The sequence below is a fragment of the Exophiala viscosa genome (genome assembly GCF_022695815.1).
Source record: "Exophiala viscosa unplaced genomic scaffold EDD37scaffold_2, whole genome shotgun sequence".
Lineage (NCBI taxonomy): Eukaryota > Fungi > Ascomycota > Eurotiomycetes > Chaetothyriales > Herpotrichiellaceae > Exophiala > Exophiala viscosa.
Window position 1 is genome coordinate 759,372 of NW_026944354.1, and position 19,172 is coordinate 778,543.

At 52.1% G+C, this 19,172-nt stretch overlaps 8 protein-coding genes across 8 annotated transcripts; 3 read left to right on the forward strand and 5 right to left on the reverse strand.

Annotated features, from left to right (window-relative positions):
- Window positions 1-788: 788 nt before the first annotated feature.
- On the reverse strand, window positions 789-1,723 carry EDD37DRAFT_646512 (Fcf2 pre-rRNA processing-domain-containing protein; the record flags this gene model as incomplete). Its single annotated transcript, XM_062817742.1, has 3 exons — window positions 789-1,163; window positions 1,369-1,525; window positions 1,575-1,723. The coding sequence occupies 3 exons, from the start codon at window positions 1,721-1,723 to the stop codon at window positions 789-791; spliced, it is 681 nt and encodes a 226-aa protein (XP_062672702.1).
- A 652-nt stretch (window positions 1,724-2,375) lies between these two features.
- On the forward strand, window positions 2,376-3,542 carry EDD37DRAFT_646513 (putative Alkanesulfonate monooxygenase; the record flags this gene model as incomplete). Its single annotated transcript, XM_062817743.1, has 1 exon — window positions 2,376-3,542. The coding sequence occupies one exon, from the start codon at window positions 2,376-2,378 to the stop codon at window positions 3,540-3,542; it is 1,167 nt and encodes a 388-aa protein (XP_062672703.1).
- Window positions 3,543-4,127: 585 nt separating this feature from the next.
- EDD37DRAFT_620684 (uncharacterized protein) lies at window positions 4,128-5,608 on the forward strand. The gene has a single exon (XM_062815937.1). It carries the CDS (start codon window positions 4,134-4,136, stop codon window positions 5,253-5,255), a length of 1,122 nt encoding a protein of 373 aa, XP_062672704.1. The 5' UTR covers window positions 4,128-4,133; the 3' UTR covers window positions 5,256-5,608.
- Window positions 5,572-6,726, reverse strand: EDD37DRAFT_620685 (taurine dioxygenase). The gene has a single exon (XM_062815938.1). The coding sequence runs from the start codon at window positions 6,608-6,610 to the stop codon at window positions 5,690-5,692; it is 921 nt and encodes a 306-aa protein (XP_062672705.1). The 5' UTR covers window positions 6,611-6,726; the 3' UTR covers window positions 5,572-5,689.
- Window positions 6,727-6,816: 90 nt separating this feature from the next.
- On the forward strand, window positions 6,817-9,059 carry EDD37DRAFT_620687 (uncharacterized protein). Its single transcript, XM_062815939.1, has 2 exons — window positions 6,817-7,354; window positions 7,406-9,059. Exons 1-2 carry the CDS (start codon window positions 7,235-7,237, stop codon window positions 8,795-8,797), a joined length of 1,512 nt encoding a protein of 503 aa, XP_062672706.1. The 5' UTR covers window positions 6,817-7,234; the 3' UTR covers window positions 8,798-9,059.
- A 503-nt stretch (window positions 9,060-9,562) lies between these two features.
- Window positions 9,563-11,564, reverse strand: EDD37DRAFT_230154 (Vta1 like-domain-containing protein). Its single transcript, XM_062810528.1, has 3 exons — window positions 11,165-11,564; window positions 11,016-11,116; window positions 9,563-10,968 (listed from the first exon to the last, which is right to left on the reverse strand). The coding sequence occupies exons 1-3, from the start codon at window positions 11,265-11,267 to the stop codon at window positions 9,685-9,687; spliced, it is 1,488 nt and encodes a 495-aa protein (XP_062672707.1). The 5' UTR covers window positions 11,268-11,564; the 3' UTR covers window positions 9,563-9,684.
- A 2,229-nt stretch (window positions 11,565-13,793) lies between these two features.
- On the reverse strand, window positions 13,794-14,537 carry EDD37DRAFT_548032 (transketolase; the record flags this gene model as incomplete). Its single annotated transcript, XM_062813674.1, has 2 exons — window positions 13,794-14,386; window positions 14,435-14,537. Coding segments are annotated over 2 exons (696 nt in total), but the record flags the coding sequence as incomplete, so codon positions are not given.
- Window positions 14,538-14,937: 400 nt separating this feature from the next.
- EDD37DRAFT_676556 (uncharacterized protein) lies at window positions 14,938-19,103 on the reverse strand. The gene is made up of 4 exons (XM_062819572.1): window positions 18,279-19,103; window positions 17,972-18,224; window positions 17,757-17,880; window positions 14,938-17,689 (listed from the first exon to the last, which is right to left on the reverse strand). The coding sequence occupies exons 1-4, from the start codon at window positions 19,047-19,049 to the stop codon at window positions 15,265-15,267; spliced, it is 3,573 nt and encodes a 1,190-aa protein (XP_062672709.1). The 5' UTR covers window positions 19,050-19,103; the 3' UTR covers window positions 14,938-15,264.
- Between the last annotated feature and the right edge of the window lie 69 nt (window positions 19,104-19,172).

The window sequence follows — 19,172 nt, forward strand, 5'->3', positions numbered from 1 at the left end:
TACCCATTAAAAGTCACTGTTTGATCTACAGGGGCACGATTTAGTGTTACAGCCGTGCCAAAGCATACCTCGTGATTAGCAACCATCGCTCGCAAAAACTGGTATGTTGCAATGACCTGAGATAAGCGACCACAGTCGAAATGCATGGCGCTTGCATTAAGCAAGGGAGAAGAGAATGAGGCAGAAGGTGCAGTCATATTGTCATATGAGATCTGCCCTCCCCGAGTCTCGCCTGGCCCCGCCCCAGTGACCACGATTGTCTCAGAGCAAATAATGTGAGACTTTGTATCCTCTGGCTGCCAACACATAAAAGGCCCTGCGGCCATTCTGCGCGCTCTCTCCAACAGGAGGTTTGCCATGTGGCCCGCGAATGTGCCATTCTCAGCACACCACTTCGTGCTTCCTGGCCCGATCCGGCTCGTACAGCTTCCGAGAATCGTTCTGGGCCGGCCGTGGCCAGCCTCTCACCTTCCAATCTGGATGAGCATGACTAGGATGGTCTGCGAGATGCAGCTGGTGGCTTCGTCGCCTGAAATCTGATCGAACGGTGTCTTTCAAGGCTTCCGACCTGGCGTGCGCATTCCTCGAACCTTTCGCTCGATCTGGCCCCTTGTCCATATCATGAAAACAGTCGCGCCCTCAAGCGAACCGACCTCTCGGGAGCGTGAATTTCTCTCGACACAACTTGCATACATTTTCCTGCAGGGTCTCGCACCCAGAGGGCATTGAAGAGACGTCCTCGACATGTTTAGTTTGTTTTGTGATTCCAGCATAATTACCCTGACTTTTCAAGGCCGCTTCTTCCTCTTTGCCATGAGTTTCTTGTAATGCGCCTTCTTGCCGCTGGTCTTCGCTTCTTGGATTTCCGCATACTTGCGCTTGAAGCGGCCGGTCTCCTTCTCGGTTGCCATCGCCTCCTCCACGAAATTGTTGGCCCGGTCTCGTTTGTTGATCCGGGCACTGTAAAACTCCGTTGGCCCTTCGATGACAGTGCCTGTCTGCGAGAACGTTGGGATTTTTCCTTTGCGATTGTTCTTTTTGTAATGCCTGTGTGGATCGAGGACCGATCGCATCTCGATGAGTTGGAGGTCGCGCTTCAATTGAGGAGTTAGGTTGGTTTTGGGCAGGTCGAACCAATCGGGACCGGCAGAAACCTGATGGTTCTGATGCTGTCAGTACATAAATCTCTCATTTCGGAGACGTAGCATATGGGAGTTGTGGGTGAAGAGTCAGAGTAACTATGAATAAATTCTCTCATGGCTGCAGGACAGGCCAGAATGGACTGCTTATCTGCGTCAAGAATAAAATTGGGAATATTTTCCTCATTCAAGGGAAGAATGTCGTGCGTTGGACAAGAATGACACTCACAGTTTTCTTCGATCTTCCCTGCGGTATGACAGATTTCAACTCTGCACGCGCCAAAAGGTTCCCATTCTTTCCCACGATGGCTTGCGGATTCGTCTGCGCAACACCTTGGTTGTCTTTGATGTAGGCCGCTTTGGCAAAATGCTGTAGTTTAGGAAGGCTGGGAGCGTCAGCAACGTTAAAACGACACGAGAGGGTACAAAACATACGGCTTCCTTGGTTTAGCATCCCCTTCAGCATCAACACTAATTGTGTCTGCGCTTGATGTGGTTACAGTGGCAGCCTTGTCTCTCAGCCTGTTCTCAGCCTCATCGAGGAGACGGTCGATCTCAGCATCAGAAAGGACAAGTCCGGCCATCATGAATCTACATCCTCTACCGTAGTGAAGAGTGAGGAAGCGGAGTCCGCAAAATCACGAAGATTTAAGAAAATCTTGTCGGCTAAGTTACTACTCACGGACAAAAGACAGCCTTGTTCACCTAGTGCCAGCCTTGTCCTCGGCCTATGCTTGTAACGCGCCTCTTGACAGATGTCCAGGTCATCTCCATTCACTCTCTTCACAATGAATGTCCAGGTCCTTGATATCAACTCATAGAGCAGGGACGCACTAAGCCACCTTCCAAAGCAGGATCTTGCCACAGGTGGAGCTGGGTAGACTAACAGCGACTTTGCAGACCTAAACTTTGAATATCGCACGAATGATAGGAGACAAGTCCCAAGGTATTCGTACAGGGAATCCAGCAACCTTCCCTTCCACAGTCTATGTTATGCTCTCGCATGATCATGTTGTCCCTACATATTCGAGTACCCGCTTATCAAGCAGCTTTGATTCATATCGACAACAGGCCAATCGTGTCGGCAGAAGCCGCCCGCTATCATAAGGCGTCATCTCAGCGCCATATGCCGCAATATGCACGCAAGACGTACGCCAGGCTTAAGTACCTAGGTATGCCCTGCTATTGCTCTGGATGGGAACGAAAGCAAACATAATCCATCAGCCGACCATCACGATGCCTACTGAGTTCATCAGCGCGACTTTTCTCAATCCATCGACGGAGCTTCACCCAATCCCCAATGCCAGGATTGATCCCGATTACCTTACCCGGTATGCTCGTACTCTAGATGACTATGCTTTCAACTACACACTTGTGCCATACGACTCGTCTTACTTCGACCCCTGGACAGTAGGTGCCACGATCGCCTCGGTGACGAAGAATCTAAAGATCATCATCGCACTTCGACCAAACACATTGTATCCGACTGTGGCGGCCAAGGCTCTGGCCACGCTCGACCAGCTCAGCAGTGGCCGAGCAGTGGTACATTTCATTGCTGGCGGTAGCGACGTCGAGCAAGCCAGAGAAGGAGACTTCCTTACCAAAGAGGAACGCTACGCCCGCCTAGAAGACTATATTCGCATCCTGAAGCGTGCATGGTCGTCGCCGGAGCCATTTGACTGGGACAGCAAGTACTACCAGTTCAAGCAGTTCCGAAACCTCGTCCGTCCTGCAAACAACACCAGCATCCCAATCTCGGTGGGTGGATCTTCTGAGGACGCATACCGTATTGGCGGCGCAATGGGCGATATCTTTGGCCTCTGGGGCGAGCCACTGAAGGAGACCAAGGACCAGATCGACAAGATTTACGCTGCTGCGGATAAGGCCGGCCGTGCGCCCACGGATCGGCCACGCATTTGGGTGACCTTCCGTCCCATCGTTGCGGAGACGGAGGAGCTTGCATGGGCCAAAGCGCACAGAACACTCGACGCGCTCGAGAACAATTCGGCCAAGAAGCAAAGCGCATGGGGCGGAGCAACCGCTGCTGGTAAGGCAGGCGAGGCTCCAACTCCGCAAAACGTGGGCTCCCAGCGACTTCTGGAAATTGCGAAACGTGGCGAGGTGCAAGACCGCGCTCTCTGGTATCCAACCGTTACCGCGACGAATGCGCGCGGAGCCTCGACTGCTCTGGTTGGATCTTATCAAACCGTTGTCGACTCAATTTTGGACTATGTCAAGCTTGGCTGCGAGCTCATCTCCATTCGTGGATATGACAACCTTAATGATGCGATCGACTATGGGCGTTATATCCTACCTCAAGTGCGCGCGAACTTGCCGGATCTGGAGAAGAAAAGTGAGAACGGTGCCAACGGAGCAAATGGCAATTCTGTGGCGGTGCGCTGACGAGGTCTTGGGTGTTGAATGACTATGGCTGTTCCGGTCGATATACTTGTTCCGCAGAACAATATTTACAACCGCCATAACTGACTGGTCGCACCCCATCGGAATTTATTGCGTTAGGAAAGTCTTGCAATCGACATGCTTGAAGTCTGGGAATTTTGAAGTCGAGGATGCCTCCTTCCACATTCGGCGGCTCATTTCGCGGAGGTATGGCAGAATTTCTAAGAGCTATTGTGGCTATCACTCGTGCCTTCAGTGGTCTTCTTATTGTTGCGTTGCACTCGGGGATGTGATCATCTCCTGCCAAACCTGTTCCCGATCCTATTCACACAGCCTTCCCATTGATATATACTGCCGCATCACGCATTCGGCTTCATTCAGTCGCATTGAAGCGATTTACAGAGCACAATACGTGCTATCACACCAACTCTCACCATTCAACACTGTCAATAGACAATAGGTAAGCCCAAAAGCCATGGAGTGCCATCTTCGATCTATGCTGCTCTCTTTTCTCTCTTCTTCTCCCATACCAACTCCTCGTCCTCCACCACCACCACCACACCAGCCTTGCTCCTTCTTTGTTCTGTTGCCAGAATGTCGTTCTTCAACGCCAACGTCTCTTTCTTCTTGGATGCAGTGGCGTCTACACCCCCCATTGTCGAAGTCGTCCCCCTCAACGACGTCGAGGTCTTTCAATATCTTGATGCCCATCCAGACGCTCTTGTCCGTTACTTGACAGAGCGGGCTGGGCTCGCGGAGTCCCTCATCAGGACTGTCGCGCCGCCAACAGACCTCGGCGAGCAGGCCGCCCCTGCAAAAGGGAGCATTCTTACCTCAGTTGAGACGGAGGTCTCCGACGACGAGTCGGTGATGTTTGTGTCAACTGGGGTACTTGATGAACAGGCCGTCGTTGAGGACCAGGAAGACGACGACGATGGGGAGGTGGATGAGTACGACGACCTCTCGAGCGACAATGAGGCCTCTGAGGTGGAGTCCGTCTCTCAGGCTGGTCCTGAGAGCGGCTCCCCTCAAGCCGGAAACGAACCCCCCTCTCCGTCCTTGCCCCCGTCGCCCGCCATGCCGCCAATGACACCGCCAGCATCTTCGCCCGTTGGAGGCGACCCTTCCCTTCTGCCTTTCCCTGCACCACCAGCCCTGGTCGCCGTCTCTAGAACAGAGCGTGATCGCAAGCGATGGCGTCTCTTCGAGGAAGAGGCCTGCATTCGCCATATGCTCGACATCAACAATGAAGGGGTCTTGAAGGGAGAATCGCGCTTTAGAGAAGCGCAACGCCGCATGCAAGTGGTCGACAACATTGTGAAACCTGGCAACTTCGCTGTCAAGAACTTCTGGAACCGTGTCGGTCGTGCTCGGTCTGGTTTTGACGAGCGAAAGAACAAGAAGAACCCGCTGTCGACCTCGAAACAAGGCAAAGCTGCCAAAGCCTCTGGATCTCAGAAGAAAACCCCTCGCAAGCCAAAAGCTGCTTCTTCGACCACCCAAAACAAACGCAAAGTGAAAGACGAGAGCGACTCGGATGGAGACGACGAATCATACTTTTCGATAGAGTCGGAAGATGAATCAACACCTCAGCGCACAAGCAAGAAGCGAAATCGAGGTGATGACACTGAGGATGAATGGGAGCCAGATCTACAAACTGTCAACGCAGTCGCAAAGGGTTTACGGACACCGAAGAGAGCACGCACTGCAGTCTAGTCACAAAACACCTCGACTCCTGCCACCTTTTTCCGGCAACATCATGGAGATCAACATCATTACACACAGCAAATATCACACCACACACAATACTGGCAACATTTGAGAGAAGAGGAGCGGATTTACGGGATCTTATGGGATGGGAAAAGTGTCTATCGAAAGTCTTGGGCGATGAGAACTGTTCAGATCGGCTGGACCGACATGAAAGCATTACGATAGCATTGCATGGAGTGGACTCGGAACAGGAAATGTGGAACTTGAAGTCCAAGACGGCAGAACAAAACTGGAAACGAGATGTGACATGAAATATGAGATCTGAGATATGAGATATGAGATATGAGATATGAGATATGCTCTCCTGATATCCACAGCATAATGCAGCGAGAGTTTATCGCAAGCAATACAATCCTACCAGGTTGTCCCTGACCAAATTCCTATACAGGCTTATCGCCAGCCAACGTAATTCTCAACATCCTCCGCCTGAATCCATGGTAGTCATTCACCGGATAATGCTGTGCACACCGATTGTCCCAGAACGCAATACTCCCCACATCCCAGCGAAACCGGCAGGTGAACTCAGGCTTGACCTGGTGCGTGAACAAGTACTGCAGCAACGGCGCAGACTCATCTTCCGTCCAGCCCTCGAAGCGCGCCGTGTGCGCCGTGTTGACGTACAGCGCCTTTCGACCCGTCTCAGGATGCGTCCGGACAACCGGGTGGATTGCCTCATAGTTCGTATTGGCGTTGGCATTTCCGCTATCACGAACACGGTCCTCGCGTGTCTTACTCACGTCGGCCTTTGCAGAGGTATTCACGCCATTGAGGGTGGATAGCGTATGCTTCAATCCGTCAGAAAGAGCCTCGTACGCGGCGTACTGGTTTGCGAACAGTGTGTCTCCGCCGTAGGGCGGGATATCTTTGGCGAGTAATATCGAGCCCATTGGGGGTTGGTCGAAGTACGAGGTGTCGCTGTGCCAGACGCCGCCGAAGTTGACGGTTTCGTGCTCCTGTTTGAAAACTTGAATAATGGCTGGGAAGTTGTCGAGCCCCCGGACGAAAGGGTACTCGATTGGCTTGCCGAAGTGCGATGCAAAGTTCAGAAATGAGTCGGGTTCGAGATTCTGGTTGCGGAAGAAGATTACTTTGTGCTCGAGGAGGGATTCGCGCAGTTCACGGACAAGGCCTGGGTTCTCTGGGAGATCTTGGGCTAGGTCTACATCGTGGATTTCGGCGCCGATGGAGCCGGAGAGACGGTGGATTGAGATGTTTCGCGTGCTAAGGTGTTGGAGGATACATCGCTGGACGGGTGCCAGGCGGGATATGCTTGGAAAGACACGAGTCGTGGAGAGCATCATAAGATAGTAGTAGGAGAGCAACAATGTGATATGTCAGAAGTCACTGTAGTTGTATACACCTACCTAGAATGATATCAGGGAATACTCCATCGTTGCTTGGAACCTCCACACCATCTCCCCGCGTATTGCCCTGACATGTTTATACCTACGTAACCGAGAAGAGGAATAAAGTTGTATGGTGTTTATCCGATATGAGGGGTTGTCGTTGGAGAAGGCTGGGAGGGGACAAAAAGCGGCGTGATATACAGTGCTTTCTTCATGGCTCCAATTCGCGTAGCTTTGAACATCTACTCAGGACTCGAAGCTGTAACAAGAACATCAGTCAAACACATACAGTACATTGACACTGCACATTATTTGACATATCCCTTACTCTTGCAAGCTTATCAAGTCGCAAACATATCTATGATCTAAGTCAGTCTTTCGTTCACCTCACCTCACCGATACCCCTCCGCAACCCTCACCTGCATCATCACTTTTCCATCCAGTGGTGCCCACACCCAGCCTCACGGTGACTGTCCAACCATGGCTTAGTTAACCATCGATTCCTTTGATCAACGAGCCTGGAACTTCTTTCAACCTAGTCGACCGTCTAAGTACCAGCCGACCACTCCACTACCAAACATGGCTCTAGCAATGGAGTCCAGCATGCCTCCGGCGCAGGACACCGATCTCATGGACATTGATATTGACATGGACATGGACGACAATGTCGCTGCGATCGACGATGAATACCAACTCGAAGTACGATAGATCCACTATCTGCCTCATACACGCCCCTAACACTTTACACAGGAAGGCGAAGAACCCTCGTTTGTACCATCATCACACGCCCCGGTCCAAGACACCTCAGCCCTCATCCCTGCCATTTACACCGAAGATCCCGCTCTCGAACCACAATGGAACAAGATCCACATCCGCGGCGTAGACGACTTCCACACCAACGATATCCTAGGCTTTGTACACGACCACTTTAGTGACGTGGGCGACGATGTACACATCCAATGGATCGATGACACTTCTGCCAACATCTGCTTCAAAGACAACGAAAAAGCGAAACGAGCACACCTACTGTTTCTCGCGAACCCAATCACCGAGGTGGAATTGACCAATGCGCCATTCGAAATACGCTCCGCGAAACCGCTAGCAAGCAGACCGGGAAGCATGCTCGTCGTGCGAGTCGCGCAGCAAGGTGATCGAAAGAGAAAAAATGCCAAAGACGCGAGCAGATACTACCTCCTACACCCAGACCAAGATCCCACAGAGCGCATGCGCACTGAATTCGCAAACACCAGAGGCGACTACCGAAGACGAAAATTCGACGACCGCGAACTCCACAGAAGAAGGCGAGACAACGACGCGAACGCAGACCCAACTGATTTCTCAGCCAACATGTACGACGACGCACCCGCTGCATCCACAGACACAGAGACAGCCGGCAGAGGACGAGATCTCTTCTCGCGTGTGACCAAAGGCAGAGGTAGAGGACGCAGCGCCAGTCCAAGCAGGAGAACACGAAACAGCGACGAGATCGACATTTCCGACTCCGAAGGCGAAACCAACACTCGGCGCAGAGGTTACCGCGACCGCAACGACCGCGGTGGTGGTCGCTCGAACGTCGGCAAGGAACTCTTCTCCTCAGGATCAAACCGAAAAGGCGGCGGAGGTCTACATTCAGACAATATCGAGCTCTTTCCGTCTAGAGCATCCGACGGCGATACATCTATGGTTGCTGAATCCGCAAACGCTGGCTCGAGGCCGTTCCCTGACCCCGCAAATTCACGCGCCAATGCCGCCGCCGCGAAACGCTTAAAAGCCGACCTCCTCAGTGCAGCACAGACGAGTCCGCGCTCGCACCACCGCCGGAGTCATGCCATGGACGCCAAGAATGCAGAGGATCTGTCGGAACGGTTCGCACGGAAATCCATCAGCATCGACAGCACAAAGTCCTTCAACAACGGCACGAATAGTGGTGTGGAATTGTTTCCTTCGGACACCAGCACGAACGGCCGTGGATTGAGCATCAAGGGGTCTGGAGGTTTGAGTATCAAGGGACGCGCGCAGGTCAAGGAGCTGTTTCCGAATCAGTATGAGCGTGGGTCGAGAATGGACAAAAAGGCGGACCTATTCGATGCGCCGGTTAGGGAGAACAGAGTTCGGAGACGAGCGGGCGATTTGTTTGATTAGAGATCCTGAAAGATTGGCAGCATGGCATGACATGCTCTGGATATCAGCACCGGAACGTCACGATTTGCGTTGGACGATGCAGGTGGATAGAAGGCGATCGCAAATCACTCTGAGGGAGTGAATGCCTCGGGCATCCTCGGTCTTGGAAAATGGCGGAAGCGGAATGAATTGTAAAATATGCAGATATGTCTTCTGCATGGGGCGGACACGATATAGTTCTGACGCAACATGCACAATGAATATCTATTCGGACAACTCGACAAGACAATGATTGTCTAGCCTCCTTTGAATCGCGAATTGCATCACATGCTTACAGGCTGAGTACAGTACGCTATCGAGTCGAAGTAAGTCCTTTCAGAACGTAATATGGTGTTTAGCCGCTGGTCGATCAGGCTTCTGCATATTGGCTTGGGGTAGCTTCGTGCTTCGTGCCTCGTGCCGTTCGGTCAAGAGACAGAACACGTACAGCATGGGCGATGCGATCCAACTATTCGCAGGTATGGCTCACGTCCTGTAGCCTATTTCGCCCTGGAATGACGTTATCCCCTGGTTCTGGTTACCACCACAGTGCCACTAAGACCGGTCCTGGCAGTGCTTCCAGTCGACCCCTTGTCTGTGGTGCAGAAGCTCAGATCGCTAAATGATATATCGTTGATGTTACATAACCAGTCAGAAGCAGTATGTGGGTGCGATGCGTTGATGGGCTTTCTCGTCGAACTTGCAGGCTGTGATGTGTGCGTTGGTGCAATTCTCGGCGAATGTGCAGGGTCGCAACCAAACCGCGTTCCAGAACCACGACCACATAATCTGAAGCAAAGAGTCATCTCATTGACCTTGATGGTCCTTGGCGGAACAAAGGAAGAACAATGCCGCTGCTCCCCGTATGTTCACGTCGCTCCCAACGAAGCCAACGCTCCTCGCAACTCCTTGATCGCTGTGGGCACGTCTTCGAAATTCAGTGCAGAGATTGCCCACCGAGCGTGCTTCTGCGCTTTCATAATGGATTCTTCATTCACCTCGGCACTGACTGGCTGAATAGGCGACATCACCTGCGATTGTGGTACGGGGGGCACAGGGCCACGAGGTTGACGCAGCTGCGGCGGATTTATGGGAACTTGGGGTTGCGGAGCTTGTGGTTGCAAATTTGACGGGATCTGCGGAGTTTGGCCTGGTCCAGCTGGTGGGAGGAACTGGCCGTGTCGATGTGGCGGTGGCGGAGGGGACTGGCGGCTCGACTGGTTCAATCCGCCTAGCACACTTCGTGCTGATGTTAACGAGGGGTCTAATGGTGGTGCAGGGAGATCTGGACCTCCAGTACTAAAGTCTACGGGCGCAGAGGGTAGGTCTGGCGGGCCGCCAACTGTTGTGGGCGCTGAGGGAAGTTCTGGTGCTGGTGGTGACGGAAGCCGAGGGAAGTAATTGCCTCCGAGAGATGGTTTGCGGTCAGCAGGAGGATCCAGAGGTGAGATGTCGGTCGGATCGGGTTGGTTGGTGTAAAATGCCGCAGCGTCTTGTGCTGCTAACGGAGAGACATCATTTACTGGAGAGCGCGGTAATGAGGGTGCTCGGGAAGGGTGAAGAGATTCATCGATGGTTGACTGATGTGCAAGGTTGCTTTGAATTACATCTGTTTCGTCTGGGATGTCGACGACGGACGGTTGGCGCGCTTTCTTGGTTGGTGGTGGCATAGATGTATCTCTTGATGGATGGAGTGACTCGTCAAGGACCGATCGCTGAGCGAGGCTATTTTGTGTCTTATCGGCTTCATCAGGCACCTCTACCAGTGATGGTTGTCTCGGCTTCCCTTCCAACGCTTGGACTTCTGCGTCGTTGGGATCTAGAGTTGGAAGGGAATCTTCGGGGGCAGGTTCTGGCTTCGGATTTGAGAGATTGGGATCTTCGCCAGCCTTCAATGCTTTGGCAATTCTCAGGGCGTGGTATTTTGCGTATTTGATTTTGGCGCTGACCTCGGGATCAATAGGACCCCATATCTGGCAGAGATCGAGGAAGGTGGCCGAGGCAAGGAAGGTATCTGCTGTTTGTGCTGAAGCTTTATCTGCTCGTACAGCATTGTCTGCTCTTTCAAATAACTCCGATCCGAATTGTTCAACATATGCCTTGCCAGCAATATCGTCGGTAACCGCGGGCTCTTCGGAGTGTTCAGCTTTGAACTGGAGGACCGTTAGCGGGGAGTAGCGCATGGTCTTATTCAGCGTACCTGTTCCAACTTGTCCATCAGGGTCGTGGTGTAGACCAGGCACTCTTGGTCGGCATTGTGTAGGCCTTTTGATAAGATCTGGTTGACTATCCAGTATTCACCTGAGACTCGTCAGCAAGCAGATATGCGGATAGAGTGGTATCGCATACACCAATATGCTATTATAGGCTTGGGCTTCTCAAGCTGCGCTGCGCGATGGGCGAAGCGGGTGATGTCTGCTGCCTTGAGAGCAGCCGGCACTTGAGTTGCCATGAGGCACCAGTGCCTCTCCGTTCGGCGAGTGGTCTCTTTCCAGGGACGCCTCAGATGCGTCAGGAGGACAAAGCCAGCCTCAGTACGACGAGGTATTGCAAGAAAGTGTGTGGTGCTAATTGTTGTCGTTGGCGGAGGTGACAACGGATCAGTGCCTCCAAATTGCAGCTTTAGGGATCCCAGGGGAACTTTAGGCTCCTTCCCCGCATGTCGCCATGATTGGTGGGCTAACTTACTGACTCCTTCGTGGTGGGTGTCTCAGGTCAAAGTTAGCTAAGTTACAGTACATAGGCACACTTTCTACACGATTCAAGTACTACAAGCATCGCCGTGGGCAAATATTTCGACTCCCTGCTGATTTCAAAGAGGACGGTTTACTCAGAACGACGATCATGTCGCCGTGTAGTCCTTTGGCTTGGCCAGTCCCCATCATGTGAGCAACTCACAGCCTCGAGCTGGGCACTGTTGTTCGCCAAAATATTGAACGGTGAGAAGAGGGAGCAGGGAAGATGCAACCAATGGCCCCATCGCTTGGAAAGTCATTTCCAATCAGGCAAACTCCCCCCGTCAGCCTTTCTCACCTCCCACGACAACTGTTCCTGTTTTATTCCTCCTCCCGAACCGATAACGGCCGACCATGTGACGTTTTTGATCTGGTAAACACAACTTTTAGCACGGAGATTCCAGATTTGCATTGTGGAGTCATTCAGGAATGAGCTTCGACGTGGCTCGAATGCGGAAGCGCATTTCTAATCTATCGGACGATTTGTTAGATTGTGGTGACGAGCTGATGACAATGCTTTCAAGAGAAAGCGAACGCGGCGTCCAGCAGGAGCGGCAGTTTGGCCAGCGCCATCCGTAAAGTTCGTGACACTGTCCTGGCCACCTACAGGAGATTGTTTACCCTGAATTCGCCGAGCATGTTAGGGGACTTCAAGGAAATGAGGCAGGGCGAACTGGTGCGGTCAGCAGTCCATGCGGGAGAGGACGTTTTAGATGGAAGTGTTCGGTTCCTGAAATACTTGGAAAGAAGAAGATCCAGAACCTTCCTGGTTGCTGCGGGCCACTTGGTCAACAGAAAGCAGCTTGAATATCAGATACTCGACCTATCCCACGACATTCGCGATATGCTTCGCGAGTGGAACCCTACTTATGAGAGAATGCTGGATCTACATGTGAAATGAATGATAGCTACGGGCCGGGGGACAGTCCAAGACAGAGAAGCAGCCCGACAAGCCATACAGGGTTTGCCGAGATCTCTGCGTTGAATTCGTGGGTTGCGCAGCAGAGTTTCTCAAACTTCTGTATTGAGCTGACGATTATAAGACTGGATACTGATGAGGTTTTTCCTGGTCCAGGATGTGCAGTGATATTACAAGGAAGCGCTATGAACGAGGTTACGGCCATGGCTGCCCCATGGGAACCCCGGGCAGACGGAGAAGCCCAATAGCTTCTTCTTCAAGGCAGTCTATTGGGCTGGCCAATATCGTGCCAGGTGGCGCTCGATAACTCCTGTTTCAGCAATTTTTATCACTACCAACAAGCATCGGTGGCTCCTAAGTCTTCGGCGACAAACCCTACTGGAAATGGATGGAGGGGGCCTACTGAGACCCATGCGCTGCATCTGCGACGCGGTATCGTTGAAGCGGACCTATCACACAGCCTTGTACGGAAGGTTCCCCGTCTGGGATACTTCTCGTCCTGCTGCAGTTGAGAAGCGACAAGCACACGGTCTTCCAAACCAATCTACTCTGTTTTGGCTCTCGAGACGACCCTGTACCACACACTTCTGAACAAGGAGAGTACGATACAGGCTGCTGTACCAATATCTCTGTTCTTCATTTTCGTCGTCCTTATTCCTTGTACCTCGCCGGGCCCATGCGTGCCCATAGCCCATTACCCGGACATTTATACTCCTGTTCTGGGCAAGTACATTTCTGATGGCGCCCTATCTGGATCAAAGCAGCAATCATCCCCCACAGAACGGCAAGCATAGCCACTCCCCTACAAATGGCCACACCACTTACCAGCTCTCCTTCGATCCCAGCCATATCCCTAACCCATCCCTACAAGTCACAGCCTCACGCACCATCAAGCTCACGTCGGCACCTATTCATACTCCCTCCCGCGACGAGGTTCTCATCCATGTCAAAGCCACCGGCCTGTGTGGCAGCGACATCCACTTCTGGCGGTCAGGATGCATTGGTCCCCTCACGGTCGATGGCGATTGCATCCTTGGCCATGAAGCAGCGGGGCTCATCGTGGCCGTGGGCGACGGCGTGGCACATTTCAAGCCGGGAGATCGCGTCGCCATCGAGCCAGGCGTGGCATGTGAAACCGAATGCTTCCTGTGCCGGTCAGGCCGGTACAATCTATGTGAAGAAGTCCGCTTCGCCGGCGTGTGCCCTCATCCAGGCACCATGCAACGACTGAAGTGCCATCCGGCTCGCTGGGTACACAAGCTCCCCGACCAGCTGACCTATGCTCAGGGCGCGCTGCTCGAGCCGCTGAGCGTTGTCCTACACCATGAGCTTTTGCCTGACCTGCGATGGCGCTACCGATGCCGATGACCGTCCGGATGTTGATGAAAGTCGGCAAGTCACTTACACGAGCTTCGATGAATGCTTGTGTGCAGCCCTGAACATTTGACGTTCCGTCGTGGACGTCGATGACGTTCCAGCCGCAGGCTCGCATCTTCGCGTTGATATCCTCGGTACACACCATGTCGACAGAGCCGTCACATGTTATTTGGTTGTTGTCGTATATGATTGCCAGATTGTTGAGCTTCCAGTGGCCTGCAAGCTGAAAAGCCTCTAATGCCACGCCTTCTTGCAAACAGGCGTCACCGATCATGCACCAAGTCATGTTATCCACAAGGTCAAATCCTGGCTTGTTATACGTAGCTGCAAGCTGTTTCGTAGCCATGGAAAGACCGACAGCATTCGCGACACCCTGGCCGAGGGGTCCGGTGGTGACTTCGATGCCCTCATTCTCAATTTCCGGATGTCCGGGACAAATTGAGTCTGTTCGTCTGGAATGATATGATTTTAATTGTTCAATTGTCATTTGCCGGTAGCCGACAAGATGCATGAAGGTGTATTGAAAGAGACATGTATGGCCTGTGGCCCGTCAGCTACCACGATCGATCTTTGCTGGCCACTGCTTACCATTCGAGAGTACGAAACGATCCCGGTTGAAATAGTTTGGATTGCTCGGAGAATACTTCATCGCATATTTCCAGAGTGAAACGCCAATGGCTGTCATGCTCATTGCTCCACTACTGCCATCAGCAAGCGCATGACTTCTCATAAGCCCTTACGTACCCAGGATGGCCACCTTTAAACTGCTCGCATAAGTCTGCGATAAGACATCTGAAAACACGGAGCACCAAATCATGTTTGTCACTCTCCTTAGGTTGCAACGAGTCGACACCATTTGTGCCGTTGATCTTGGTCTGCTGGACCTTGACAGGCTGCAAGGATACAGCATCTTCGTAGGCTTCGAGTGATGGAGCCATTGCTTCGAGGTGGTCTCAATGGTAGGGGTCTCTGGAACGGCTGGTGATGGAGCGCTTGGAAGTGGTGCAAAGACGTTGAAATATATCGTCCCATCATGAAGTTCGGTCAAAAAACCCGGATGAGTGGCAACTTGATGTTGATCGCTAGTCCGCGGAGAGGTGATATTGTTTTCTTTTCGCCTTGATCGGTCTGGGGATAGCGAAGCGCCTGGAAGTAATCGGCATTCACGGCTTGAGCGCTCGATATTGCCTCTTTGGGTGTAGCTTGGAGAGTGTCAGTATCACGAATCCATTGGTTCTCAGGGTATGATGTGCGTTTGGGGGCCCCAATTCGGGGTTTCCCCGGATTTCAGCCCGTCAGACTCTTTGTACATCTGGCTCAAACATGTTCTCGCTGTTTCTTACTCAGCGTTGCGAAAGCAGCTCATGGAGAAGGCGCAATTGAGTTCCGTGATTTTAGAAAGTAGTCCTGCACACTTATTACGTCTCTGAAAATTCAGTTTCTCCCCAATAATCCCTAAGGTCCTCTGCCCTCCACGCAGTCGCCCAACCACTCTCCCTCTCGATTTGTGCCAAAAGCTCGAGAATGGCTCGATGTTCGGTTTCGTGCGACATGATCTTGCCAGCAATCCAGAGTGGTTGTAAAGAATTTATCCACGCCCCATGGTCACCGTTCGATACAGCGATACCGCAAATCTGACGAGCGTGCCATAAGATCGACTTTGGAGACCTTGAGAGACGCATACCCTTGGGCTTGTTCTGTAACATCAAGATTGCTGCGGCGTGGTATAGCGAGTTACCATTGACAGCGGGCGAATTGTTGTAAAGCACAACAGGAAACGGCTCTCGAGGTTCGTCGGCACTGGATGGATACGCCATAAGTGGTTGCATGGCCTCCGAACGATTGTTATACCAGTCTTCCAACAAGTCAAACAACGCCTTCCATCGAGCAGCATAGGTGGTTGACGTGACAGAGACCATCTCAGTACGTTCCACATGGGGACCAGTCTTGTTGGATGTCACGTTGACAACACTGGCGCACAGGAAGACAGCATAATCGGCATAACTGTCACTCCCAGATCCTGCCTTGAAATGAGTCACGGCGTCAATCATGGATCCGCTTGGAATAAACCATCGGCTCGTGGGAATCTTGGTCAATGTATCTTCGAGATATCCTCCCCAAACGTGCATCCTTGCAAAGCACCAGAACAGCGATTGTCGAACTCCGCCAACAACGCCATTTACACCGGCTGCCTCAAGAAGCATGGCGCAGCCATCTAGATGACGACCCCAGGCCCTTGGTGAGGAGCTCATCATCTCTAGGACACACAATAAGACACAAGAAGCGATCACAGCAGTGTCCAAAGTGTACAGTTCTTTGACTATTAGCCGGATTGCCTCTTGATACAGTCCCAACGATTCTGTATATGGTTTGTCAGGATCCTTTCTCTCCATCTGCCGTGCGGAAAGTGCTAAGATGGAATAGTGAAGATGGTCGGCCGATTTGGCAAGAAGTGGTATCTTGAACTGGAAATGTCGGTCGTTATCGAACATGTCAAGCCACACGGCAACTTCGTCGAGATAGTTGCGCCAGAGTTCGAAATGTCGTCTTTGAGCCAGTTTGCCGGATTTCAATGGCTGAAGCCGCAGGCCTAGTTCTCGGACTGGTGATCGAATGTTGTTGACATTGGATGAGGAAGATGGGGCATCATGGAGGATGGGAGGAGCCTCTTGACCGAATGGATCCGGTGTTGCCTGTCTTGTCAAAGCAGTATTCCGCGCCGTCTCCACCATGTGACGGTATAGAGTTGAGTGCAAATCCTGATATGTAGCACTGGGATAAAAGATGTTGCGCAAGTCAGCAGAATCACCCAGAGTCGATGTAGTGGCGAAAGGGGACTGTATGAGATCTGAATTATTCGTGGTGTAGCGCTGCGTTAATCCATCCTGCTGCATCACGGTTGCGAATGAGTCGAGATTATTTGGCTGGCATGTGAGATAGTCGAGCGCCTCGAGCTCTGAAAATGTCGATGTAGGTAGCTGCTGCTCACGTGTTTCACTGTTGAACGGGTCTGTCGTCCTGAATCCGGGGTTTATTGCCACGTTAGTTGGTAATCCTGGCATCTCAATTGGTGCGCTGATGTGTGGTAATGATAGTGGAAAAGTGCCAACATTGCTTTCGTGGTGATTAGGGTTGCCCTTGCTGGTACTTCTCTTGCTGCCAGCGGTTGAGTTCATCAAGCCATCCTCCGAAACATGAAGTTGGGTGGAAGTCTCCATGGTCTGGGTGCTTGGACGTCTCTCCAAAGGTGCGCCTGTGATGGACACACTATGAGTCGAGAAGGCGCCACTATCTCTGGACAAAGTCCTCAAGATCTGCTCATTATCCGGTAAAGCGACATTTATGTCGGAGTGGCCTTCTTGCACATATTCAACGCTTTGCTCATCGAAAGACGACGAAGAGTGTTGGGACATGGCGTCGTGCTGTTCCTGATATGTGTGCTGCAAGGCACCTTTACTGTCGTCGAAGGTGACGTTCATGATCTGATATTCATTGTGGGTCTTCAAGTTTCTTGAATGGACCATAGATGGGTGATAGCTGTCGATGCCAGATAGTCGAAAAGTGATTCCAGTGTCCCATTCGCAGACTTCGCCGCGCGTGGTGCACTTCGCACAATCCGGCTTCGTTTCGTCGCATTTCTTCCGACGACGTCGACAATTCAAGCATCCACTCCGGCCTCTGCTGCGTTTGGAGACGGCGAAGTCCCTGTCTCTCTTCGAGGGTGTCGCCTGCGTGTTGCCCTCCATCGAGGGCTCTTGCTGGACCATCACATGGCCCCGTCGTGAGGATTCATTACTGGTACTATGATAGTTATGGGAGCTTGAGACTGTCAGTTGCTTTGCTCTGGAGATTTCGACAGGTAAGTTCTCGGGGTGTTCGTGTCAGGTAAGTGCGGGGGGACAACAACTACCGAGGGAAAGGCCGGGGAACCCTAGGAATCCTTAGGCTCGTATGCTGGAAGCTTAAATCCGGTCTATAAATGTCCTTCGTCTCCAAAGGGTGCCAGAACGTGGTCAATTCTACTTTGGATGCCCCTTAACAAAATTACAGGAAGTGAAAATGGTTACGCAGAAGCGCAATGACCTCCATCAACCCTCAAGTCAGCCCCAGTCATAAAAGACGCACCATCGGCGAGCAAGTACACTGCAGGCGCCTTAAAGTCCTCCACTGAACCCAGTCGGCCAAGTAATGCACCTGCCATCCATAGTTTTTCTATCTCCCGCTTCTCTGCCAAAAGTTGATCAGTCATTGCAGTGCGAATGTATCCAGGCGAGAGGCTGTTGACCCTGATGCCATAACGGCCCCATTCCACAGATAGAGACCGGCTCATCTGCTGTACTGCGGCTTTGGATGTATTGTATGCGGAGCAATGGATGCCCTATAGCCCTGTCAGTGGACTTCGCAAGTCTGAAGAACGGTGGTGTTGTCGTACCCGATTTGCTATCTGTCCTGACATAGATGCTATGAACACAATGCTCCCGCTGTTCTTCGCGTCTCTCATGAGGCGCGCTGTGTGTTTCGCAACGAGGAAGCTGCTTGTTACATTCACGTCCAAGATTCTGCGGAACCCGTCGGTGGGATAGTCAATTGCATCAAGCATTTGCTGAATACCGGCACAACTGATCAGACCACGTATAGGCTTGTTTCTCTTCTCTGCCTGAGATGCCACGTCTGCCAGAGTAGCTTGGACGTCCTCTTCTTTAGTAATGTCGCATTTATGGTACATCGCATTTCGACCAGTCACTTCTCCCACTTTGGTAATTCCAGCCCATTCCGCCTCACTTGGTTGTGAGAGCACATCAAGGCACACAACATCCCCACCTGCGTCGGGTACAGCCGAGGCAAGGGTAATACCTAGACCTCGCCCAGCGCCGGTCACGACGATCGTTCTCTCTTCCAGCGAGAAGAGGTCCTTGACAGATGGCTTGCTCGCTGGCTGTCGTCTTTGAACATCGTTGGTCGAAAGAGTGTGGTCTGGGACTATCGACTTCTTTAGTGCTGAAGGAGAAGTCGTGGTCGAGCAAAACGGAGAGGATGAGTGCTTGCGAGAACTGACAGCAAGCCGTCTTATGCTCTTGCGGAGGAGTGTTCTTTGCATGGCGGCCGAGAGATCAGCTTCACCGTGGTTCACAGCACTGTGGAAAGGGTTCCAACAGTAGGATGAAAGGCAAGCCATTGTTTGTTTCAGACCCGATCTGGACATCACCGATGACGCTCTGCCAGCCAATGGAAAGACCGGGAAGAAGATGTAACAACGAACCTCTCCCATGAGGTATCGTACTAGGGCGAAAGTTGAAGCGCTGTCCTAGTGGAGCGTCTATCAACC